Consider the following 26,678-nt stretch of genomic DNA (forward strand, 5'->3'; position numbering starts at 1 on the left):
CTTCCTTCAGTTAGTCCTGACGAAGGGTCTCGGCCTGAAACGTCGACTGCACCTCTTCCTACAATACTCCAGATTCGGCCTCACCAGTGCCTTATACAATCTCATCATAACCTTCCAGCTCTTATACTCAATACTTTGATTAATAAAGGCCAATGTACCAAAAGCTCTCTTTACGACCCTATCTACCTGTGACGCCACTTTTAGGGAATTTTGTATCTGTATCCCTAGATCCCTCTGTTATACAGCACTCCTCAGTGCCTTACCATTAACTGTGTATGTTCTACCTTGGTTTGTCCTTCCAACATGCAATACCTCACACTTGTCTGTATTAAACTCCATCTGCCATTTTTCAGCCCATTTTTCCAGCTGGTCCAAATCCCTCTGCAAGCTTTGAAAACCTTCCTCATTGTCCACTACTCCGATCTTTGTATCATCAGCAAATTTGCTGATCCAATTTACCACATTATCATCCAGATCATTGATATAGATGACAAATAACAATGAACCCAGCACTGATCCCTGTGGCACACCGCTAGTCACAGGCCTCCACTCTGAAAAGCAATCCCCTACTACCACTCTTTGGCTTCTTCTCATTGAGCCAATGTCTAGATTTTGAAGACATATAGTCCTCTTTTATTGTCATTTAATAATGCATGCATTAAACAATGATACAATATTTCCTCCGGTGTGATATCACAAAACACAGGACAGACCAAGACTGAAAAAACTGACAAAACCACATAATTATAACATATAGTTACAACAGTGCAACAATACCATAACTTGATGATGAAGTCCATGAGCACAGTAAAGTTCAAAGTCTTTCAAATGTTCCACATCTCACTCAGACGGAAGAAGGAAGAAAAACTCTTCCTGCCATGCCGACCACAATCCGACTCTGAGTCATCCGAAAACTTCGAGCTCTGATCAGCTCTCCGACACCGAGTACTGAGCGCCATCTCTGTCCGAACGATTCGACCTCCTTCTCGGTTGCCAAAAGCAGGCAAGGCCAGGGATTTTGAGGCATACCCTCCGAAAGATTCCCGACCACACAGTAACGACAGCAACAGACGAGCGTTTCAGAAATTTCTCCAGATGTTCCTCTGTGCTTTCACGTCCATTCTCCACCAAATCAGAATTGTCCACAGCCCCTGTTTAACAGATACGATAACATTTTTCACCGGAGGGCTGCGCACGCGCAGGCACGCCGCCATCTTCTCCAATTCTAATCCAATTTACCACCTCTCCATGTATACCTGGCGAATGAATTTTCCTAACTAACCTCCCATGCGGGACCTTGTCAAAGGCCTTACTGAAGTCCATGTAGACAACATCCACTGCCTTCCCTTCATCCACTTTCCTGGTAACCTCCTCGAAACACTCCAATAGATTGGTCAAACTTGATCTACCACTCACAAAGCCATGTTGACTCTCCCTAATAAGTCCCTGTCTATCCAAGTGCTTGTAGATTCTGTCTCCTAGTACCCCCTCCAATAACTTGCCCACTACCAACATCAAACTTACCAGCCTATAATTTCCCGGATTACTTTTCGATCCTTTTTTAAACAACGGAACAACATGAGCCTCTCTCCAATCCTCTGGCGCCTCACCCGTAGACACCAATATTTTAAATATATCTGCCAGGATCCCTGCAATTTCAACACTAGTCTCCTTCAAGGTCTGAGGGAATACCCTGTCAGGTCCTGAGGATTTATCCACTTTAATTTGCCTCAAGATAGCAAGCACCTCCTCCTTTTCAATCTGTACAGTTTCCATGATCTCACTACTTGTTTCCCTTAATTCCATAGACTTCATGCCAGTTTCCTTAGTAAATACAGACGCAAAAAAACCATTTAAGATCTCCCCCATTTCTTTTGGTTCCGCACAGAGCCGACCACTCTGATCTTCAAGAGGACCAATTTTATCCCTTAGAATCCTTTTACTCTTAATATATCTGTAAAAGCTCTTTGTATTATCCTTCACTTTGACTGCCAAGGCATCGTGTCTTAGCCCTCCTGATTTCCTTCTTAAGTATTTTCTTGCACTTTTTATACTCCTCAAGCACCTTATTTACTCCGTTTCCTATACATGTCATACAATTCTCTCTTCTTCTTTATCAGAGTTGCAATATCCCTTGAGAACCAAGGTTCCTTATTCCTATTCACTTTGCCTTTAATCCTGACAGGAACATACAAGCTCTGCACTCCTAAAATTTCTCCTTTGAAGGCTTCCCACTTACCGATCACATCCTTGCCAGAGAACAACCTGTCCCAATCCACATTTTTTAGATCCTTTCTCATTTCTTCAAATTTGGCCTTCTTCCAGTTTAGAACCTCCTAGGACCAGATCTATGTTTATCCATGATTAAGTTGAAACTAATGGTGTTATGATCACTGGAACCAAAGTGCTCCCCTACACACACTTCCGTCACTTGTCCTAACTAGTTTCCTAATAGGAGATCTAATATTGCATCCTCTCTAGTTGGTACCTCTATATATTGATTTAGAAAACTTTCCTGACTTTCCTAATTTTACAAACTAACCCATCTAGACCCCTAACAGTATGGGAGCCCCAATCAATATATGGAAAATTTAAATCCCCTACCACCACAACTTCATGTTTCCTGCAGTTGCCTGCTATCTCTCTGCAGATTTGCTCCTCCAATCCTAGCTGACTATTGGGTGGTCTATAATACAACCCCACTAATGTGGCCATACCTTTCCTGTTTCTCAGCTCCACCCATAAGGACTCAGTAGACAATCCCTCTAATGTGTCCTGCCTGAGCACTGCTGTAACATTTTCCCTGACAAGCAATGCTACCCCCCCCCCCCACCTTTCATTCCTCTGCCTCTATCACATCTGAAACATCGGAACCCTAGAATATTAAGCTGCCAGGCCTGCCCCTCCTGTAGCCAAGTTTCACTAATTGCTATAACGTCATAATTCCACGTGTCAATCCACGCCCTCAACTCGTCTGCCTTCCCCGCAGTACTCCTAGCATTGAAATATATACACCTCAGAAGATTTTTACCACCACTCACAACCTTTCTATTAGTGGATTTGCTTGAACTTTTAACATCATTTATTTTTGCCCCAGCCACACTGTCAGCTCTGGCACTCTGGTTCCCATCCCCCTGCAAATCTAGTTTAAAGCCTCCCCAATAGCACTAACAAACCTCCCTGAAAGGATATTGGTCCCCTTGTAGTTCAAGTGTAACCCATCTCTCTTGTACAGGTCCCACCTGCCCCAGAAGAGGTCCCAATGATCCTGAAATCTGAAACCCTGCCCTCTGCACCAGTTCCTCAGCCACTTGTTCATCCTCCAGAGCATTCTATTCTTACTCTCAGTGATATGTTGCACAGGTAGCAATCTTGAGATTACCACCCTCGAGGTCCTGCTTTTCAACTTCCTACCAAGCTCTCTATACTCATTCTCCAGGACCTCCTCACTCTTCCTTGCTATGTCATTGGTACCGAAGTGCACCAGGACATCTGGCTGATCACCCTCCCACTTCAGAATGTCATGCAAGCGATCAGAGACATCCTTGACCCTGGTGCCCGGGAGGCAACGAACCATCCTGGATTCTCTGTCACGACCACAGAACCTCCTATCTGTACCTCTAACTATCGAGAGCCCTATCACTACCGCTGTCCTGCTTTTCCACCCTCCCTTCTGCCCTGCAGAACCAGACTCAGTGCCAGAGATCTGGCTGCTGCAGCTTGTCCCAGATAAGTCATCCCCCCCCCCCCCACAACAGTATCCAGTGCGGTATACTTGTTGTTGAGGGGAATGGCTACAGGGGAACCCTGCTCTGCCTGCCCTTTCCCCTTCCCTCGCCTGACAGTGACCCAAACTCCTGTGCTCTGCTCCTTTGGCGTAAGTACCTCCCTGTAACATAAAAAATGCTGGAAGATCTCAGCAGGCCAGGCAGAATGATGCTGCTTGGCCTGCTGAGTTCCTCCAGCATTTTGTGTGTGTGGCTCGGATTTCCAGCATCTGCAGATTTTCTCTTGTTTGTGATTAAATTATAGTCCAGTTAGTCTGATCTCAGTGGTTGGACAAATGTTGGAGTCGATTGTTAAGGATGTGGTTTAGGGGTACTTGGAGGCATATGATAAAATAGGCCTTAGTCAGCATGGTCTCCTCAAGGGAAAATCTTGCGTGACAAGTCTGTTGGAATTCTCTGAAGAAATAACAAGCAGGATAGACAAAGGAGAATTGGCTGATGTTGTGTACTTGGATTTTCAGAAGATCTTTGACAAGGTACCACATATGAGTCTGCTTAACAAATTAAGAGTCCATGGTGTTACAGGATAGATACTAGTATGGATAAAGCAGTGTCTGATTGCCAGGAGGCAAAGACTGGGAATAAAGGGAGTCTTTTCTGTTTAGCTGCTGGTGTCTAGTGGTGTTCCACAGGGGTCTGTGTTGGGACCGCTTCGTTTTATGTTATATGTTATTGACTTGGATGACGGACAATACACAGATAGGTGGAGGGGCAGGTGGTTTTGAGAAAGTAGAGAGGTTACAAAGGGACTTAGACAGTGGGAGAATGGGCAAGGAAGTGGCAGATGGAATGCAGTATAAGGAAGAGTATGGTCATAGACTTTGGTAGAAGAAATGAAAGGGTAGACTATTTTCTAAATAGAGAGAAAATAGAAAAATTTGAGGTGCAAAGGATCTTGGAAGTCCTTGTGCAGGATTCCCTAAAGGCTAATTTGCAGGTTAAGACTATAATGAGGAAGGCAAATGCGATATTAGCATTCATTTCGAGAGAACTAGAATATAAAAGCTAGGATGTAATGCTGAAGCTTTATAAAGCACTGATGAGGCTTCATTTGGAATATTATGAACAGTTTTGGGCCCCTTTATCTTAAAAAGGTTGTACTGACGCTGGAGAGGGTTCAAAGGAGGTTCACGAAAAGGATTTCATTATTAAATGCTTGTCATATGAAGAGCCTTTGATAGTTCTGGGCCTGTAATTACTAGAGTTCAGAAGAATGACAGGTGACCTAATTGAAACCTGTCAAATGCTGAAAGGCCTTGATAAGAGTGGATGTGGAGAGGATGTTTTCCCTGGTGGGAGAGTTTAAGACCAGAGAGCTTCAGAATAGAGCGGCATCCTTTTAGAAAGAAGATGAGGGGGAATTTCTTCAACCCACAGACAGCTGTGGAGGTCAAGTCTTTGGGTACATTTAAGGCAAAAGTTTACAGATTCATGATTGGTCAGGGCATGAAGGGATATGGAGGGACAGCAGGAGTTTGTGATTGAGAGGAAAAATTAATCGGCCATGATGGAATGTCGTACAGACTCAAGGGGTAAATGGCCTAATTCTGCTCTTGTAAATTATGGTCTAAGATAAATTCAATGTATTTGAATTTATTGTTTTGCATTTTAATATGAGTTAGAATTTAACAGTTCTGGCTGCAGATTTCACAATGGGCCTATATAAAACTAAAATGGTTAGTAGCAGGTGAAATGCAGAGATCTGGACAGCTTAACATTTCGAGTTGCAGGTCAAAGTCCAAGTGTTGCAGCTTTTGAAATGTTCAAAAACTAACTTATTTGAGGTTTATTTTGTCAGGATTAGAGAGCAAAAAAAAAAAGAGCAAAATTGGAAGGGCAGAAAGCCCTGTGTGCAAGCGTTAAACCAGTAGGAATATTGCAGTGACAGAATGTTATTTTGCATTATAGTGTCCTGTTGGTTAGATTAATGTAGTAATGATATGGTTATGATATAAAACTTGTTCAGCTCTTGTCATTTAATTAATCATGTAATCTAGAACTTAAAAACAAAACACTAATCTCAATTACAGTGAACATGGAATATTGTGTAACATTCATCTAATGCACTAATACATGTTAGTGAAGAAAATTTGCTGCCATTACTCAGTCCAGCCAGTGGGTGCCTCTAGGCTTACAAGAGTGCAGTTGACTGTAACTACCTTCTAAAAATTGTTCAACTAATCATTCTGTTGCATTAAGCATGATATAATTTAAAACTGGATAGAGTTCTTGGTACTGGATTTTATGGAAACAGCTTCCACCAGAAGTGCTGAATGGGTGATCTATCACCTGAAGTTCATCAACACAGAGTATATTCTTTATACATTTAATATAACAGCAAAGAGAGCAAGTTGCATCAAAATCAGTGGAAGGAGCTAAAACCCTAGACATAGATCAGAAGGCAAAAGCTCCAGACCACCTCATTTTTGATTTCAGAAATGAACAGTGGGTTCTAAATATGAAGTATAGGTTAAATTCCAGAGGTGAGAGGAAATTGATTTCCCTTGACATCAAGGTAGCTTTTAATAAATTGAAGTGCCAAGTAGCCCTGTAAAATTGAAATTGTGGGGAATCAAAGGGGAAATCCCAGTGGCTGAAACATTGTCTTCCACAAAGAATGATTATGATTGTTCTAAGTTAATTATTCAAACCACAAGGTAGTGTATTCAGTCAAGACATCTTCAACCGGTTTTTTCAGTGATAGTCTATAATAAAATCAGCTGAAAATATTAGTTAATGATATACCATTGTGTTATTGAAGGCTCTGGCCTTGAAAAATATGCCTGCATGTGGTAAGGTATTAATGTACTTTTTATGTGGCATATAATATTGGTACTGTTGAGGTGCTATTCTTTGAAGGATAGTATAGCCACAAGAACTGTTACTTACTGCTAAGAATGCCAGTATCAAAATGGTAGGAATTGCTATTAGCCAAAAAATTAACTAGACTAGCCTGAAAATCTTCAAATGTTTACAGCACAGGAGGCCATTCGATTTCTTCAAGAGAAATCTAGCCTGCCCTGCTTTCTTGCATGCCTGCAAATCTTTTCCTTTCAAATGCTGCTTCGGAGTGTTTCAACTGGAGTTGCAAGGGAATGGGAACCAGAGTGCCAAGGCAGCTTGTGGAGTGGTTGTGGAGAAAGTAGATGTTAAGCACTCATACAAAGGCAGGAATCAAAGGATTGAGCATGGTGGGACTAATGTTCTGAGGTGCATCTATTTCAATGCAAAGGTATTGTAAGTAAGGCAGGTAAGCTTGGAGCATGGATCAACACGTGGAATTAAGATATTGTAGCAATTAGTGAGACCTGGCTGCGGGGGGCAAGACTAGCATCTAAATGTTCCAGGGTTCCGTTGTTCTTGACATGATAAAGGGGGAGGGGTAGCATTACTCATCAGGGAATATGTAATGGTCATGCTTAGACAGGACGGACTGGAGGCCTTGTCAACTGAGACTATATGGGTGGAACTGAGGAATAAGAAAGGGGTGACCATGTTAAGGGGGTTATATTATAGACTAATATCCAATAGTCAGTGGGATTTAGAGGAGCAAGTTTGTTGAGAGATGGAGGTCCCAACTAGAGAGAGTGCAATACTGTATCTCCTATTAGGGAACAAGACAAGGTAGGTAACAGAAGTGTGTGGAGGGGAGCACTTCAGATCTAGTGATCATTATTCATTTGTTTCATTTAATTATGGAGAAGGATAGAACTGGTCTTCAGGTTGAGTTTCTAATTTGGTCCACTTGAAGATCAGTGTTTTAAAAAAAAAAAAGATTTTTTATATCTTTATTTACGTGGGAGATGGACGCAGAGTCTGTAGAACTGAGGCAAAATAGTAGTGAGGTCATGACCATACACCGATTACAGAAGAGGAGTTACTTGCTGGTTTGAGGCACATTAGGGTGGATAAGTCCCCAGGGCCTGACAGGTCCTTGTAGGTGTGGGCGGAGGCTTGTGCGGAAATAGCAGGGACCCTGGCAGAGGTATTTAAAATGTCCTTAGCCATGGGTAAGATGCCTGAGGACTGGAGGATAGCTAATGTTCGGTTGTCCAAGATAAGCTCTAGAATTAAGCCAGGAAATTATAGGTCAGTGGACCTGATGCCAGCAGTAGGTAAATTGTTGGAAGGGATTCCAGGAGACTGGATATGTAAGTATTTGGGCCTGATTAGAGTTACTTATCATGGCTTTGTGCATGGTAATCTTTTAGTGTTTTTCAAGTGGTTACCAGGAAAGTTGATAAAGGAATGGCACTGAACATTGTCAAAGATTTTGCTAAATCCAGGTAGACAAAGTCCTGCATGGGAGGTTGATCAAGAAGGTTTATTTGTTTGGCATTCTGGATGAAGTAGTAAATCGGATTGAACATTGACTTAACGGGAGAAGCCAGGGAATGGTAGCAGATAATGTGGGCTGCCTTAATGACTATCGCCCGGTAGCACTCACGTCGACAGTGATTAAATGCTTTGAGAGGTTGGTCATGACTAGACTGAACTCCTGCCTCAGCAAGGACCTGGACCCTTTGCAATTTGCCTATCGCCACAATGGGTCAATGGCAGATGCAACCTCATGGCTCTCCACACAGCTTTGTACCACCTGGACAACACAGACACCTATGTCAGGATGATGTTCATCGTATAGCTCAGCATTTAATACCAGCATTCCCACAATCCTGATTGAGAAGTAGAACCTGGGCCTCTGTACCTCCTTCTGCAATTGGGTCCTCAACTTCCTAACTGGAAGATCACAATCTGTGCAGATTGGTGATAACAAATCCTCCTCGCTGACGATCGACACTGGCGCACCTCAGGGGACTGTGCTTAGCCCCACTGCTCTACTCTCTATATACACATGACTGTGTGGCTAGGCATAGCTCAAATACCATCTATAAATTTGATGACGATACAACCATTGCTGGTAGAATTCCAGGTGGTGAGGAGAGGGTGTACAGGAATGAGATATGCCAACTACTGGAGTGGTGCTACAGTGACAACCTGGCACTCGTGTGGACTTCAGGAAGGCTAAGATGAAGGAACACATACCAATTCTCATAGAGGGATCAGAAGTGGAGACAGTGAACAGCTTCAAGTTCCTGGGTGTCAAGATCTCTGAGGATCTAACCTGGTCCCAACATATCGATGTAGTTATAAAGAGGACAAGACAGTGGCTATACTTTATTAGGAGTTTGAAGAGATTTGGCATGTCAACAAATACACTCAAAAACTTCTGTAGTTGCACTGTGGAGAGCATTCTGACAGGCTGCATCACTGCCTGGTTTGGAGGGGCTACTGCACAGGACCGAAAGAAGCTGCAGAAGGTTGTAAATCTAGTCAGCTCCATCTTGGGTACTAGCCTACAAAGTACCCAGGACATCTTCAGTGTGCGGTGTAAGGCAGTGTTCATTATTGAGGACCTCCAGCACCCAGGACATGCCCTTTTCTCACTGTTACTATCAGGTAGGAGGTACAGAAGCCTGAAGGCACACACTCAGCGATTCAGGAACAGCTTCTTCCCCTCTTGCATCTGATTCCTAAGTGGACATTAAATCTTTGGACACTACCTCAATTTTTTTTAATATACAGTATTTCTGTTTTAATACTTTTTAAAATGTATTCAATATATGTAATTGATTTGTTTATTATTATTTTTTTTTCTCTCTGCTAGATTATGTATTACATTGAACTGCTGCTGCTAAGTTAACAAATTTCACATCACATGCCGGTGATAATAAACCTGATTCTGATTCAGATGGCTACCTCTCCTACTGGAGGACTATGACTAGTGGTGTGCCACAGTGATTGATCTGTTCTTATGTCAACAACCTGGATGGTAAACTGGATCATCAAATTTGCAGATGACACTAATTTGGGGGTGTAGTTTACATTGAGGAAGAGTATCAAAAACTTGCAGTAGGATATTGACTAACTGGGAAAAATGAACCAAAACATGGCAGACTAGACTTGAGACTGGAGTTCTAGAAGAGTGAAAGTGAAATACTTTGGGGAATCTGAGAGGCAATTTTTTTCACACTGAGTGGTGCAAGTGTGAAACAAGTTGCCAGCAGAGATGGTGGGTGCAGATTCATTTGTAACATTTAAGAGAAATTTAGGTAAGTATATGGATGGGAGAGGTATAGAAGGCTAAGATCCAGGTGTAGATTGGTGGAACAAGGCAGAACAACCGTTCAGCATGAACTGGATGGACCAAAGGACCCTTTACTGTGCTATAGTGCTCTGTGATTTATCCAGTTTCCTTTTGACTGCTAGGATAGAATCTGATCATTCTGTTTCCCCTGGCTGCATATTTCAGATTAGAACATAGAAATCTACAGCACAATACAGGCCCTTCAGCCCACAATGTTGTGTCATCCATGTAACCTACTCTAGAAACCTGCCTAGAATTATCCTACTGCATAGCCCTCTATTTTTCTAATCTCCATGTACCTATCCAAGAGTCTCTTAAAAGACCCTATTGTGTCCTCCTTCACCACCGTCGGCAGTACATTCCACACACTCACCACTCTCTGTGTGGAAAAACTTACCCCTGATATCCCCCCTGTACCTATTTCAAAGCACCTTAAAACTGTGCGCCCTCGTGTTAGCCATTTTAGACCTGGGAAAAAGCCTATTGCTGTCCACACGATCAATGCCTCTCATCATCTTGTACACCCCAATTAACTTACCTCTCATCCACCGTTGCTCCAAGAAAAAAAGGCCAAGTTCACTCAACCGGTTCTCATAAGGCACGTGCTCCAATCCGGGCAACATCCTTGTAAATCTCCTCTGCACGTTTTCCACCCAGCAAAAAGAAGAGGGTTTTCTTCACATCATTTTTGGCTCTTTAGCAAATCATCTTCATCTGCCTTTTATTGGTCATTCTGCTAAAACGGTATTCCTCTACCAATTCTGTCTAGATATTCAAATAACTGATTTGAGTATTGTGTTACTGTTGGTGACATTAATATTTTATTCTGTTTATGTTACTAAAATCTAGGTAATTTCCAGAAGGAAATCTGTTTTAAAATATCAGTGCTTTCTTGAAATGTAAAATCATTAATCATTTGGATCTATTTCAGATGCCCTGTATTTCATTATTGGCACACTTTCTGCACCAGATTTTGTACTAAAAGTATTACAAGTTTTCTGAAGTTGTCAATAATGTACAACTGACTTGTGTTTTTTTCAATTTTGTTTAGTCAGCTCAGAAAATCAATGCACGCTGGACCACGGAGGAGCAGCTGCTTGCAGTTCAAGGTGGGCTTCATCTGAAGGCCTAAATCTGAAGCTGGGATTTATAGATATTTATAGTTTATAAATATTATTGAGTCAATCAAAAAATTCCCAAGGTCCCTCGATTTTACAGAACACTCAAACCTTTTTTATACCCTTCCACTTGGTCAACAGCATTATTGGGAAAAAATAGGTATTTTTTCTATATATTTATTATTTTTTGTTTTTATTGTTACTGGTATGTTTAATATCTGAGGTTAAAATGAAAAGTACAAGGACTGGACTACACAATTTTGTGTTGAAAGATGCAGCATAATTTACTAGTGAATATTTTAACAGATGAATTTAAGCTGACTTTTAAATCGTAAAAAAACATGGGATTTGTTTATTTACATCTGCCTTTTTGGCAAACATGATGAATACACGTTAATTAGATGTTTGAGTATAAATTTGACTGGTCACTTGTGTTAAAGAAAATTGAATATGCAGAGCTGAATAAAAGGTAGAAGAACTTATGCATACATTTAGAATTAAGTACTTAACCTTCATCCCTAACGTATCCACAAGATCTCAAACTTTACTGGTATTTAAGAGCAGCATTATATTAGATGTACAAACTGCAAAGCGCACACTAAGATCTTACATTAAAACTTTTTACATTAGAGTCTTATGTAAAATGAATCTGGTCTGGAGAACCAATGTTGGCTTCAAATCTGAGTTAGAAGGGGGCTGGTATCATTTGAATTTCCTCTTTTATTTATGCTTACAACGTAGAAGGAAGCCGTTTAAGACTCAGTAGGTCCATGCTGCCTCACAGAGGATTCCTACTTGCCATTAAATTTTTTGCAGCTATTCTCACCAGATTTCTATCACCTTACTCTAGATTTTATCACTCACCTATAGACAAGGGACAATTTACAGTTTAAAATTTCTTTTATGCTTCTTAATGCCATATAATACTAATTTGCAGATGACTGGTGCAGTCAGGATCAGACTATGATATGAGACTTCACATGTGTTTGAGCTCCAACACAGTTAAACCATATCTGTTTCTTCACAGCTGTGATACTTTTCTGTTTCCTGTGTTATCTATCCTATAGCATTTGGAATTAGTTGGCCAGTTGTTGAAATGGGTGCAAAGGATGGGGATTGGTTACTGTAACTACTTCCAATTGAGCTGAGACAGTTCGAGTTTTATCTTTGCTGCAATATTGGAAGTATTTTCCAGTTGTTGTGTTCTGGAACTATCCTCCAATTAAGTCTAGTGTCCACTGCATTGTTCCTTTTTTTTTTAAAGAAGTTGCAAAACATGGGTGTTTTTTTATATTGGGTTTAATTAACTAAAAAAGTCAAAAGCTATTTTTCATTTACTATTTTTGCATTTGACCTCATAATCAGGAGGTTTGGCATTATAATAATCTTAACTATAATAGGTTGAATTGCTTACAGTGATAGTCTCTTAGCTTGAAGTGGACAGACTCTTACTCTGATGAAGGGTCTCGGCCCGAAACGTTGACTGTGCCTCTTCCTAGAGTTGCTGCCTGGCCTGCTGCGTTCACCAGCAACTTTTATGTGTGTTGCTTGAAATTCCAGCATCTGCAGATTTCCTCGTGTTTGAGTTTTTAGACTCTTACTCTTTCAGTTTCATTAATGCTGGGACTTCAGTACTTTAAAAAGTTCTCAAGATTATAAATATATTAACAATTTTCTACATAATTTACACATGCTAATGATGTGATTTAATTCCGACCACTTTAAATTATTTTGGCATATGAAAATACTTCACTTTCAAAATTATAGGTTCTTAATTTATTGAATATTATCTTTTAGCTACTGAAACAATTTGTTCCAATGATTATCTGCCTGAATATACTTGTATAGATACAAAATCTGTATAAAAATGTCTACTTTTTCCTTAACTTCACCCACTATTCCCTCTATAATTTCTGAGATTAATGTTGTGATTTTTAACAATAATTTCCCCTTTTAATGCTTAACAATTGGGAGAAGAGTTTACATTGTGTTACTTGCAGGTGTCCGCAAATATGGGAAGGATTTCCAAGCTATCGCAGATGTAATTGGAAACAAAACCGTTGGCCAAGTGAAGAATTTTTTTGTTAACTACAGACGTCGTTTTAATCTTGAAGAGGTCTTACAGGAATGGGAAGCGGAGCAAGGAACCCAAGAATCAAATGGAGTTTCAACTACACCAGGGGAGGAAAGAAAGCCTGCTTTGAATTCTCTTGCATCTAAAAGTCCAGATGTAGAAGAAGAGGTAGTGTTCTTTAACATCTTTACCGTTTTATCAACTGTTTTACTTAGAAATTAGAAACAAGTTTAAATATGTTGCAGGATCCTTTTGGCACCAATGCTTGCTTTGGAGTAATCACAAAAAATAATCAGTAGTTTTTGAAGACTAGAATTGATATAAATCATCCACAAAGGGTAAATCTAATAATCTAATAGCCTAAAATTAACACCCAATGTAAAGAAAGTAAACAAAAAATATAAGTTTCGTGCACAGAATTTTATAGAATAAATCACACGCATATGTTAAAATACACTCATTGCCCACTTTATTAGGTATACCTGCTCATGAAAATATCAAATCACCAATCACGTGGTAGCATCTTGGTGTATAAAAGCAGTGGCCCCCAACCTCCGGGATACCGATCCGCGAAGCATGCAGGGGTGCAGTGGTAGCCGGGATGCGATTGCCAATTGCGTCGCCTCTGATCTGGGCTGACATTTATGTGCCGGGCGGCACCTAATTAATTAGCTTGTTTATTTAGGCTTTTTTCTTAAAGATGTGCCGGGTGCACCCGGGCTACCGCCGCATTCTTTGTGGCAATGTATCGGTCTGCAGCCCGGAGGTTGGGGACCACTGTATAAAAGCATGCAAACATTGTTAAGACGTTCAGTTGGTGTCCAAACCAAGCATCAGAATAAGGAAGAAATGACTGACTTTTATTGCGGAATTATTGTTGGTGCCAGACAGAGTGGTTTGAGTATCTCAGAAACTGCTGATCTCCTGGAACTTATGTGCACTACAGTCTCTAGAGTTTACAGAGAATGGTGCAAAAACAAAAAAAAAAACATCCAGAGAGTGGGGAGTTCTGTGGCTAAATTGCCTTGTTAATGAGAATGGTAATAGGAGTATGGCCAGACTGGTTCAAGAAGACAGGAATAACCATGCTCTTCAACAATAGTGTGCAGAAGAGCATCTCTGAATGCACAACATGTCCAATCTTGAAGTGGATGGGCTACAGCAGCATAAGACCACAAACGTACTCTCAGTGGCCTCTTTATTGGGTAGAGGAGGTACCTAATAAAGTGACCACTGAGTGTATTCCCATTTTAACTGTCAAATATATCCAAGAGCTTCTGTATTTTCCAACACCAAATTTTCATCAATCCCAGACAAATACTATTTTATATACCTTTATGATATTGAAAGGTTAATGACATTATCGATCAATATAGAGAAATAAATAATGTAATTGTTCTTATTGGTTGTCTTTTATTTTGAAGATTGGTGGTCACAATTTAGTCCTCCTTTGCTGAAGAAGTTAAAGTAATCCGATTAGAAGCTATACCTGTATCTCATTACTTGCATGACTGCTGTAGCGTTTGGAATGCACATTACGTACTGATAATAGTTCTCAGCATAATCAGTGAAGGCCTGCTTAGATTCAAGCTTGTTTTACTACCATTACTTATCTGAGGGCCTTGCGAGAGAAGGGCTGGTTGTCCTGAGGAAGTCGAGACAAGTTCGGTCTGTTTGAACTCCCTTAGGGCAAGAAAAATTGGGGGTCTTGCATGATGAGCGGTAGGGCACTGTGAAGTGTAGTAGAACAGAGGGATCTGGGGATACAGATCCATAATTCCTCGAAAGTGGTGTCACAAATAGGTGTAAAGAAAGCTTTTGTCACACTGGCCTTTGGAAGTCAATGTATTGAGTACAGGAGTTGGGATGCTATGTTGAAATTGTATAAGATGTTAGTGAGGCTTAATTTGGAGTATTGTGTGCAGCTTTGATTACCAACCTCTATAGGAAAGATGTAAATAAGATTGAAAGTGTGCAGAGAAAATTTACAAGGATGTTGTTGGAACTTGAGGACTGCAGGGAAAGGTTGAATAGGTTAGGATTTTATTCCATAGAACATATAAGATTGAGGTGAGATTTGATACAGGTATACAAAATTATGAGGGGTATAGATAGGGTAAATGCAAGCAGGCTTAATCCACTGAGGTTGGGTGAGACTACATCTAGAGGTTGATGGTGAAAAGTGAAATGTTTAAGGGAAACATGAAGGGGAAATTCTCTACTCTGAGGGTGGTGAGATAAGGAACAAGCTGCTAGCACGTGGTGAATGCTAGAGTTGATTTCAACAGTTAAGAGTAATTTGGATAGGTACATGGATGAGCGGGGTACGCAATGCTATGGTCAGAGTTCAGGTCAATGGGACTAGACAGATTAATAGTTTGGCCCATTTAGTCTCTGCCAAAAGGCCGGTTTCTGTGCTATAAAGTTCTGTGACTCTTCCTGCTGTGCCTAATTCCTGACTGTTGTTACCCATGTGGTTAATGAGGTGTCTAGTTGAATTAGCCTCCAACTATAAAAACAAAGCCCATCTTTGGAGATTTGTAATGTAGGCCCTTATTGCTACAAGCTGGAAGACTAGTAAATTGAAATGTCAATAAGACATTCATTGTTATAGGGAAAGTTTCTACATTTAAAACTAATCCCTCAGAAGCTGTTTCGCAGTCCCTAGGCCATTACATTTTTGTTTCTCTCCCCCCCAATACAAAACTGTTAGAAAGATTCCTTTGGGAACTGGTATATTATGTATAAAATGCCCTAGGATTCTGAAAACTTTTGTACCAAGTGCTTAAACTCAGACTGAGCTTTTAAAACGGGGACCTCAAACAGAAGACCCATATGACCCTAACCCTTTAAAGGTAGTGTGGGAGTGCCTTGGCTTTTACAGTTATCCAGGCAGAATTTTGATCATGCACAGTGTTAATAAGGCTTGGTAAAATTGAAGTTTAAGAGAATCATGGGAAAAACTCTTTTCTGTCTGAAGACATAACTAGCACAATGGTTGTTATTTGGAAGATAATTGTCATAGTCACAGGACATTACAGGACTTCCTCAGGATGATGGCCATGGTCCTTGCTTCTACAGCCTCTTCACCCAATGACCTCTCTTTGTGTCATAAATAATAGCCTATATTCTTTACCATGTTCAGTTCCTCAGATAACGAAGCAATTAGTGTGTGTTTGCAGTGAGATCTGTTAAACTTTTAGCTTTGGGTTTTTGAAGTGTTAGCTCCTTGGAGACCATCTTCCAAACCCGTGACCTCCAGTAATTAGAAAGACAAGGGCAGTAAAAGCATGGCAACTCCACAACCATTTTGGAGTTGCTCTTCAAACCATTCACCATCCTGACTTGGAAATGCATCACTGTTCCTTCACTGTTACGTTGTGGATATTTTGGAACACCTTCCTTAGAATTAATTTATTATTGCCGTATTTACCAAGATGCAGTGAAAAGCTTGTATTGCATACTGTTCATATAGATCAAATCATTTCTAGTAGAATAAGGTAAAACAATAACACTGAAGAATAAGGTGTAACAGCTGCAGAGAAACTGCAGTGCAGGTAAACACCAAAGCATAAAATCATAATGAGGTAGATTGTGAGGTCAGGAGTCCCAACATCCTACCCTTCCATAGTGTTGTAACAGTGGGATAGAAACTGTCCTTGAGCCTGGTGATACGTGCTTTCAGGATTTTGTATCTACTGCCCAATGGGAGAGCTGGTGTCTTTTATTTTGCTGGCTGCTTTTACCGACTGTGTCCACGTGTGTACAATTTCTTGTGGTCATGGGTAGAGCAGTTGCCATACCAAGCTGTTGTGCATTCAGATAGGATGCTTTAATGGTACATTGATAAAAATTGGTAAGGGTCGATGGGAACATAACAAATCCTTAACAGTATTTTGGTTATACCCACTCCTCAAGGTCTGCAACGGTTCAACAAAACAGCTCAATGCCACCTTTTCAAGGGTAATTAAATACTGCTCAATTTAAAGTCCACATTTGCTCGAAAGAATAAAAAAATTATAAAATGAATTGTACACAAATAACAGACAATGCACATTGCAACATTTAGAAAGTGGCTGTTTAAGGAGCAATTAAGAAGGGAAGACAATAGTTAGCCTTGCCAGTGATGCAGCTGTTTGTAAATAATATTAAGCAGTGTCAGTAATAATCATACAAAGAACTGTAATTTCGTCAAACTTTTGATTCTTTTTTGTGCATGGAACTAAATATGTTCTTTTCACTTTTTCTTCCTCTGCCTCCTTAAATATAACTCTGTCACCATGCTTCATTATATTTTAGAACCAGTGAAGATGGAGTACGAGTTTCTTATAGTTTAGTTATGATGAAGCACTAGAACTACTTAATATACAGTACTGTGCTAAAGTCTTGGGTACCGTAGATTTTTTATTAAAATGTTGTTTTAGATGGTTTTTTTTTGTCTTCTGTATTAGTGTGTCAGTAGAAAAGAGCAAATTTTAGATTTACAAACATTCCTTTTACAAAAGGCCAGATGTTATAGAGAATATTTTGTATTTTGAAACTGGGAGTGGGAGGGGTGAAGCAAAGAGCTGGGAAGTTGATTAGTGAAAGAGACACAGTGCTGGAGAAAGGAATCAAATAGGAGAAGACAGGATCTCCAGGATAGTAATATCTGAATTGCTACCCATGCTACGTGCTAGTGACGATAGAAATAGGATGATTTGGCAGATAGATGTGTGGCTTTGAAGCTGGTGCAGGGGGCAGGGCTTCTGGTTCTTGGATCGCTAGGATCTCTTCTGGGGGAGGTATGACCTGTACAAAAGGAACAGGTTGCACCTGAACCAAAGGGGGACCAATATTCTCGTGGGCAGGTTTGTTAGTGCTGTTGGGGAGGGTTTAAACTAATTTGGCAGGGGAGTGAGAACCAGAATGAAGGGACTTGGGATAGGATGGTTGGTAAAAAAGCAAAGATAGCGTGCAGTCAGACTGTCAGGAAGAGCAGGTAGATGATAGGACAAAATTGCAGCCAGCACAGTGAGTATCGGTGCTTTAGGGATGCAAAACCAAAAACGGTAGCAAATACAGCGCTCAAAGTGATATATCTCAATGCACATGGTATCAGAAACAAGGTAGATGATCTTGTTGCACTATTACAGATTATAAGGCATGATGTTGTGGCCATCACTGAATCATGGCTAAAAGATGGTGTAGTTGGGAACTGGAAGTCCAAGGGATAGGAGGGATAGGAAGGTAGGCAGAGGGGTTGGTGTGGCTCTGCTGGTAAAGAATTGCATCAAATCATTAGAAAGATGTGACATAAGATTAAAAGATGTTGAATCCCTGTGGGTTGAGTTGAAAAACTGCAAGGGTAAAAGGACCCTGATGGCAGTTATATACAGGCCTCTCAACAGTAGCTGGGATGTGGACCACAGATTACAACAGGAAATAGAAAAGGCCTGTCAAAAGGGCAATGTTATGATAGTCATGGGAGATTTTAACATGCACGTTGATTAGGGAAATTCAGGTTGGTAATGGGTCTCAAGAGACTGAATTTGTTGAATACCTATGAGATGGCTTTTTAGAGCAGTTTGTCGTTAAGCCGTCTAGGGGATCAGCTATACTGGATTGGCTGTTATGTAATGAACTGGAGGTAATAGAGGAGCTTGTGGTTAAAGAGTCCTTAGTGGCCACTGATCTCAAAATGATTGATTTCAACTTGAAATTTGAAAGGGAGAAAGTAAAGTCTGATGGAGCAACATTTCGGTGGAGTAAAGGAAATTACAGTGGTATGAGAGAGAAATTGGCAAAAGTAAATCGGAAGGAGCTGCTGGCAGGGATGACAGCAGAGCAGCAATGGGGTGAGTTTCTGGGAAAAATAAGGAAGGTGCAGGACAGATGTATTCCAAAAACAAAGAAATACTTAAATGGCTGACAAGGGAAGTCAAAGCAAATGAAAAAACAAAAGACAGGGCGTAGAACAAAGCAAAAATTAATGGGAAGATAGAGGATTGGGAAGCTTTTAAAAACCTACAGAGAGCAACGAAAAGAATCATTAGAAGAAAAAGGATGAAATATGAAAGCAGGCTAGCAAATAATATCCAAGAGGATAGTAGAAGCTTTTTCAAATATGTAAAAAAAAAGATGAGAGTGGATATAGGATTGTTAGAAAATGAGTCTGGAGAAATAATAACAGGGGACAAAGGGACGGCAGATGAACTAAATGAGTATTTTGCATCAGTCTTCACTGTGCCAGATGTGTGTGAAGGAAGAGATGTGATTGCAGTTACTGTTACAAGGGAGAAAGTACTCAAAAAGCTGAAAGACCTACGCATACATAAGTCACCTGGACCAGATGAACTGCACCCTAGGGTTCTGAAAGAGGTAGTGGTACAGATTGTGGAGGCATTAGCAATGAGCTTTCAAAATTCATTGGATTCTGGCATGGTTTCCTTAAGGGAATATTTTGTCTGAAGAAACTGTTGGAATTCTTTGAGGCAATTACATGTAGAATAGATGAAGGAGATGCAGTGGATATTGTATATTTGGACTTTCAGAAGGCTTTTGACAAGGTGCCACACATGGTCATAGTCATACTTTATTGATCCCGGGGGAAATTGGTTTTCGTTACAGTTGCACCATAAATAATAGTAATAAAACCATAAATAGTTAAATAGTAATAAGTAAATTATGCCAGTAAATTATGAAATAAGTCCAGGACCAGCCTATTGGCTCAGGGTGTCTGACCCTCCAAGGGAGGAGTTGTAAAGTTTGATGGCCACAGGCAGGAATGACTTCCTATGACACTCTGTGTTGCATCTCGGTGGAATGAGTCTCTGGCTGAACGTACTCCTGTGCCCACCCAGTACATTATGTAGTAGATGGGAGACATGGTCCAAGATGGCATGCAACTTAGACAGCATCCTCTTTTCATACACCACCGTGAGAGAGTCCAGTTCCATCCCCACAACATCACTGGCCTTAGGAATGAGTTTGTTGATTCTGTTGGTGTCTGCTACCCTCAGCCTGCTGCCCCAGCACACAACAGCAAACATGATATCACTGGCCACCACAGACTCGTAGAACATCCTCAGCATCGTCCGGCAGACATTAAAGAACCTCATTCTCCTCAGGAAATAGAGATGGCTCTGACCCTTCTTGGCTGCTTACCAAGTTAAGAGCTCGTGGTATTACAGGAAAGTTACTAACATTGTTAGAGCATTGGCTGATTGGTAGGATGTAGCAAGTGGGAATAGTGGTGTTTCACAGGGATCGGTGTTGGGACCGCTTCTTTTTATGCTGTAGTTCAGTGATTTAGTTGATGGAATAGATGGCTTTGTTGCTAAGTTTGCAGATGATACAAAAGATTGGTGGAGGGGCAGGTAGTGTTGAGGAAACGGGTAGGCCTCTCCTCACCAGCAGTCCATTCCATGCACCCACCACTCTATGCGTAAATAAAACTTTGTGCTAGACATTTCAGCCCTGGGAATAGGCCTCTGACTATCCACACGATCATTTTATGCACCTCTGTCAGGTTACCTCTCATCCTCCATCGCTCCAAGGAGAAAAGGCCCGAGTTCACTCAACCTATTCTCATAAGACATGCTCCCCAATCCAGGCAACATCCTTGTAAATCTCCTCTGCACCCTTCCTATGGTTTCCACATCCTTCCTGTAGTGAGGCAACCAGAACTGAGCACAGTACTCCAAGTGGGGTCTGACCAGGGACCTATATACCTCTCTGCTCCTAAACTCAATCCCATGATTGATGAAGGCCAATGCACCATATGTTTTCTTAATCACAGAGTCAACCTGTGCAGCAGCTTTTCAGTGTCCTATTGGACTCGGACCCCAAGATCCCTCTGATCCTCCACACTGCCAAGAGTCTTACCATTAATACTATATTCTGCCATCATATTTGACCTACTAAAATGAACCACTTCACACTTATCTGGGTTGAACTCCATCTGTCACTTCTCAGCCCAGTTTTGCATCCTATCAATGTCTTGCTGTAACCTCTGACAGCCCTCCACACTGTCCACAACACCCCCAACCTTTGCATCATCAGCAAATTTACTAGCCCATCCCTCCACTTCCTCATCCAGGTCATTTATAAAAATCACAAAGAGTAGGGCGTCCCAGAATAGATCCCTGAGGCACACTGAGCTCCATGCAGAGTATGACCCGTCTACAACCACTCTTTGCCTTCTGTGGGCAAGCCAGTTCTGGATCCAAAAGCGATGTCCCCTTGGATCCCATCCTCCTTACTTTCTCAATAAGCCTTGCACGAGGTACCTTATCAAATGCCTTGCTGAAATTCATATACACTATGTCTACTGCTCTTGCTTCATCGATGTGTTTAGTCACATCCTCCAAAAACTCAATGAGCTTCCTAAGGCATGACCTGCCTTTGACAAAGCCATGATGACTATTCCTAATCAAAGATACTCTCAGCTGTTCTCACAGTCCTTTGTAGGGACTTACGGTTCAATGCTGGACAGCTCCCATACCAGATGGTGATGCAGCTTGTCAGGATGCTTTCAATGGTGCTCCAGTAAAATGTAGTTAAATGACCCCAAACACACAGCTAAGGTCAAAAGGAACTCTCTTCAGTGAAATGAAGAACAAGGAGTTCTGTAAGAGATGGTATGGCCTCCACAGAGCCCTGATCTCAACATCATTGAGGCTCTCTGGGATTACCTGGAGAAACAGAAGCAAGCAAGGCAGCTAAAGTCTACAGTGGAATTGTGGCAAGTCCTGCAAGATACTTGGAACAACCTACAGCTAACTTTCATGTAAAACTGCATGACAGTGTACCTAAGAGAATTGATGCAGTTTTAAAGGTTGCACCAAATATTGAGTTGATTTAGTTTTTATTGTTTACTGCTCTTTGTAGTTTTTTTTGATATTTAGAAACTTTTAAAATTACTTTTAAAGCATCTTTGCTTTACAAAATACGTTTGCAGGTTTCCCCCGCCATCCGAAGGTAGAGCGTTCCTATGAAATGGTTCGTAAGCTGAAATGTTGTAAAGTGAAGAAGCAATTACCATTTATTTATATGGGAAAATTTTGTGAGCGTTCGCAGACCCAAAAATAACCTACCAAATCGTGCCAAATAACACATAAAACCTAAAATAACAGTAACATATAGTAAAAGCAGGAATGATATGATAAATACACAGCCTATATAAAGTAGAAATACTTCTACACAATCATTACTGAACTGTTCTCCGGAGCGAAAATCTCACGCAAGCGCCGTCGGCAGAAAATCTCATGCAAACGCTGTTGGCAAAAACACGCGCAAGCGCTCTCCAGTAACCTTTAAGCTATGAATCTGCCAAATCATACCAAATAACACGTAAAAATACACAGCCTATATAAAGTAGAAATGATGTATGTACAGTGTAGTATCACTTACCAGAATTGGGACAGAGCCGAGCACACTGATGATGGTGTGTTAGACTGAGTCGTCGGAGTTTGGGTAGTGCAGTGGCCCCCACCCTCCAGGCCGCTGAGCGATACATTGCCGCGAAAAACGCAGGGGTCCAGTGGTAGCTGGGAGGTACACAGCACATCTTTAAGAAAAAAGCGGGAACAAACATGCTAATTAATTAGGTGCCGCCTGTAATTGTCGGCCCAGATCAGTGCCGATTTCCGATTGCGTCGTCTCTGATCTGGGCCGACAATTACGTGTGGGGCGGCACCTAATTAATTAGCATGTTTATTCCGGCGTTTTTCTTAAAGGTGTGCTGTGTGCCTCCCGGCCACCTTTGCATTCTCTGCGAATCGGTATCTGTCCGTGGCCTGGGGGTTGGAGTGGTGGGACACTGGGGTGTCATCTCATCGCCTGTTTCCATTAGAGCAGGCAGCTCATCTTCTCCTATGACTGCCAGCCTCGATGTCGAAGGTCGAGGTTCGTCGTCTGCTGTGGCTGATGTGGAAGGCTTGCTTGACTGCTGAGCCGCGCGTATTTTTCTATCACACAGTTCTTTAATAAGGACTCAAACCATCCTGCAAATATCCCCTAAACCGACGTACCCTTTCAAAATTAAAGTCATACTTTATCATTACTCATTCGGTTTCGATCTGTTAGCCTTTTTTCTTCCAATTGCATCAGCTCTTCATCTGTCAGTTCTTGGTGATGGGATGCCAAAACCTCTTCAACATCATCTTCGTCAGCTTCCACAAGCTAATCTCACGTTGTCCTTACTTCATTCACCACGATCAAAACGCTTAATTATGTCTAGTTTTATGTAAGTGTAACACCCTTACGAGCTCTTTCAGGCTTTTCCGATACCATAGAACTCATCTTGCAAACGGCTGCTCACAGGCTCGTGTTTAAGCAAAGCAGTTCCGAATCCGGGGGAGAGCGGCTGCTCGGGGCGCACTGCCTTTTATTGTGCGCTGATTTTTTTCACATGCTGATTTTTTATCGCGCGCTGAGTTTCTTTTTCGTAACAGTGAAAACACCTTCTGAAAGCGAAAATAGGGTACTAATGTAGGTCTTTCGTAACAGTGAGGTTTTGTAAAGCGAACGTTCGAAAAGCGGGGGACGCCTGTACTGTGTTTTGAAATTGTAGGATTTCATTTGTGCTAAATTTGAAACTGACTGAAATGGCGATGCTTTGCTATGAGATATGAATAATTACCCTTTCTTTTGCAGATCCCATCACCTCCTGTCTCTGCTCCAGCGCCTCCAACACCTGTTACTGTAGCTGTTACATGTGTGGCTACTTTAAATCAGCCTCCTCCACTGCTTCGACCAGTGCTTCCTGCAGCTCCTGCTCTTCATCGGCAACCACCTCCTCTCCAGCAACAAACTCGTTTTCTACAGCCAAGACCAACCCTTAATCAGCCTCCACCACCATTAATTCGCCCAAATAACCCTATTCCACCCCGTTTGAATCCTAGGCCAGTACTACAGCAACCTCCATCACTGATTGGAATTCAATCTGAATCACAATCTTCATCCTTGCATTGACCTGATTTTTAAAAAATAATTGCTTGTGTGGCTTGGTTTAACTCAAGATGCTTCACATAATCCCAAATTCATCACCCAAGAAGAATATTTAACACTATCTAATGGTTTCTCAGTGTCCTCTACATCTCCCAAGTTCTTCATTTTGATGAATTGAACTCTTAACAACACAAACATTTGAATTAGTTTGTTTATTATATATGTGTACATAGCATTTTGTAAAGGAAAAAAGGCCAGTAGGTTTAAAGAACTTACAAAAATGTTTCTAGGACAGTTATTTATGGAATTTGATGCATCGAGGTTTGTTTTCTTTTGCCCTATATTAATTTATTATCTTTGAAAATAGTGTTCATTTAATGAAGGTGAAAACATCATGAACCCTTTAAGATTGCATTGTACAAAATGCAATCTTTTTGACATTGTATTTTTTTATGGTTAAAGTTTTTTGAATTCAACAGCATTAAACTTCTGGTTATATTAATCAAAACCTTAGACCGAAGGAAGTGTCCTTAATTTTGTTCAAACACCGTCTGATTAGATTGAAATTAATCATGATTTAAACTGAACTTTGTAAAATTAATAATTTGGTTTTGATACCAAAGAGGTGCACTTGCTTTAAGATAACTCCAGAAAACTTACATAATTCGAATTCCAATAAAATTAACTATGTTTCATCTCATTAATATTTTGCCATTTCTCCTATTTTTTTAAAAATATCAATTTATAAGCTTAATAGGTACAGAACTGCAGCATTTACTGCATTGTTTGTAGCATACAAATATTTTAAATTCATGATATTTTTTTAATTAATTTTTAACTGAAAATAATACATGTAGTGAATCCAATTCACACTGACATAAGAATCAGTAATGGTCCATTCATCATGTTATCAAATTAATCTATCATCATTGTTTTTGATAATAAGTCCTCAAACAGCTATGCCAAGCCAATAGGTTGTGTATCTGAGTTACAAGAGTGTCAACAGATGCTGTGATACATCTTTGAACTTTGCCAGTTATTAATCTGGCTGTTAGGCTGAATCATAAACTACAGCAGGATACTTCAGAAGGGAAGATTGCCAAGAAAGCCTAGGCACAATTGCCTTACCCTAATAAAAATGTGCCTCTGTATGCCTGCGGGAGAAGATGATCATAGCTAAAAAGATCATGCATTCCCAACTGAAGGAGACTCAAGTGTAGATTGAGTCTTGCAGGGAAATAAATGAAGGGAGGGTATGGGCCAGTTTTTCCAAATAGTTACCTTTTATTAAAAATGGCTTGAGACTATTAATATGCATTAACACTTGTTTATTTTTCAGTGTAAGATGTTTGAAAATACTAAAATAAAATTATACTGTAATTTGATTTAGAAGATAGCACAAAGAACCTATAAAACCTCAACGTTCTTTAGTTTACTGTATATATTGACATGGGTTTGTTTTAATTTAGTTTTAGCTTTCAGTTTATAGGTTTTGTACTATTTGTGCATGTACAGTCAGAGCTTCCTTATTTATCTGTTTAGTCAGTACATTTTGCATGCATTTCAAGTAGTATTTTTAGTGTAATAAATTGTGCACTAGCTTCTTTGCTGTAATAAACCTCTATCTGGAAATTTTTTTTTGTATTTTATGAAGATTTGTTCCAATGGTGTGACAAGAAAAATGCTGTTATTAAAGGGCTCTTCCTGGAGTGTGACAAAACTGTAATTCTGTTGATAGCAGCTTATTAAATATTGCTGAGAAAACCATTTTAATTTCTGTAGTTTTCCTTTAAGACTGGCCAATTTTGAACATGGATTGGAAAACTTTTTAAACGGGCCATTTTGGTCTAGAGTCTTCACATAGTATGTACTGGTTGAGTACTGCTTATCTGAAGTGTTTGAGATTTTGGAATGTATGATGAGATAGCTTGGGATTGGCATCATTAACAACTTTGAGTTTATGTGCTGCCAGTAAGCAGTCTTTGTCTTATACTTGCTCATCACACATCTAAACTTAACAGTAAAAATTATTACATACCTTTAATATAATGTGTGCAGGGTAACAAAAATAGCACTGCAGCATCAGAAGAATACCTTAATCAGCTACTGAACAACTGGTTTTCAGTCTCCACTTACAATGTCGTGTTTTGATTAAAAGGTTACATTGCACGGTATTTGTATTTTACTACTTTTTTGGAGTTTTGTGTAAGGTATTAAAAACGATCAGTATTATAGTCTTGTTCTGGTGTTAAATTTTTGTCAGCGACTATCTGAATTCCTCCTGCTGCTTTGTGCTCAGCAGACGCTTTATCTTGCTGATATTTATAAATTAACCTTTGACTTTCAGTTTGTTGTAATAGGTTTTTGCCTGTTTCATGATCAGCGTACCATTAAGCAGCATATGTTTACTCCAATGCTTACAAATACTTCCTTTCAATACAATATGGAGATTAACTTCTGTTCATTACATAAGTGAGGTCAGTTCTCGGAACTATCTGTGGTGTGCAGAGGCCTGCACATAGCCTGGGAACCTTTGCAGTGCGTTGTTGAATTTTCCATTTGTGACATGTCAGTCAAAAATAAAAAGGGATTTTGGAATTCCAAATAAGAGGTACTCAATT

At 40.4% G+C, this 26,678-nt stretch overlaps 1 protein-coding gene across 5 annotated transcripts in view; it reads left to right on the forward strand.

Moving 5' to 3' along the window:
• LOC140201261 (REST corepressor 3-like) overlaps positions 1-25,830 on the forward strand; it is an 81,972-nt gene extending 56,142 nt beyond the window's left edge. For all 5 annotated transcript variants that reach the window (XM_072265064.1, XM_072265060.1, XM_072265062.1 and 2 more), the window contains 3 exons: positions 10,985-11,042; positions 13,052-13,293; positions 23,764-25,830. In XM_072265064.1, the coding sequence (XP_072121165.1) occupies positions 10,985-11,042; positions 13,052-13,293; positions 23,764-24,081 (618 nt within the window). In that variant the 3' untranslated portion in view covers positions 24,082-25,830. The remainder of the gene's footprint in view (positions 1-10,984; positions 11,043-13,051; positions 13,294-23,763) is intronic.
• Positions 25,831-26,678: the final 848 nt, after the last annotated feature.

This window comes from Mobula birostris, chromosome 8 (genome assembly GCF_030028105.1).
Source record: "Mobula birostris isolate sMobBir1 chromosome 8, sMobBir1.hap1, whole genome shotgun sequence".
NCBI lineage: Eukaryota > Metazoa > Chordata > Chondrichthyes > Myliobatiformes > Myliobatidae > Mobula > Mobula birostris.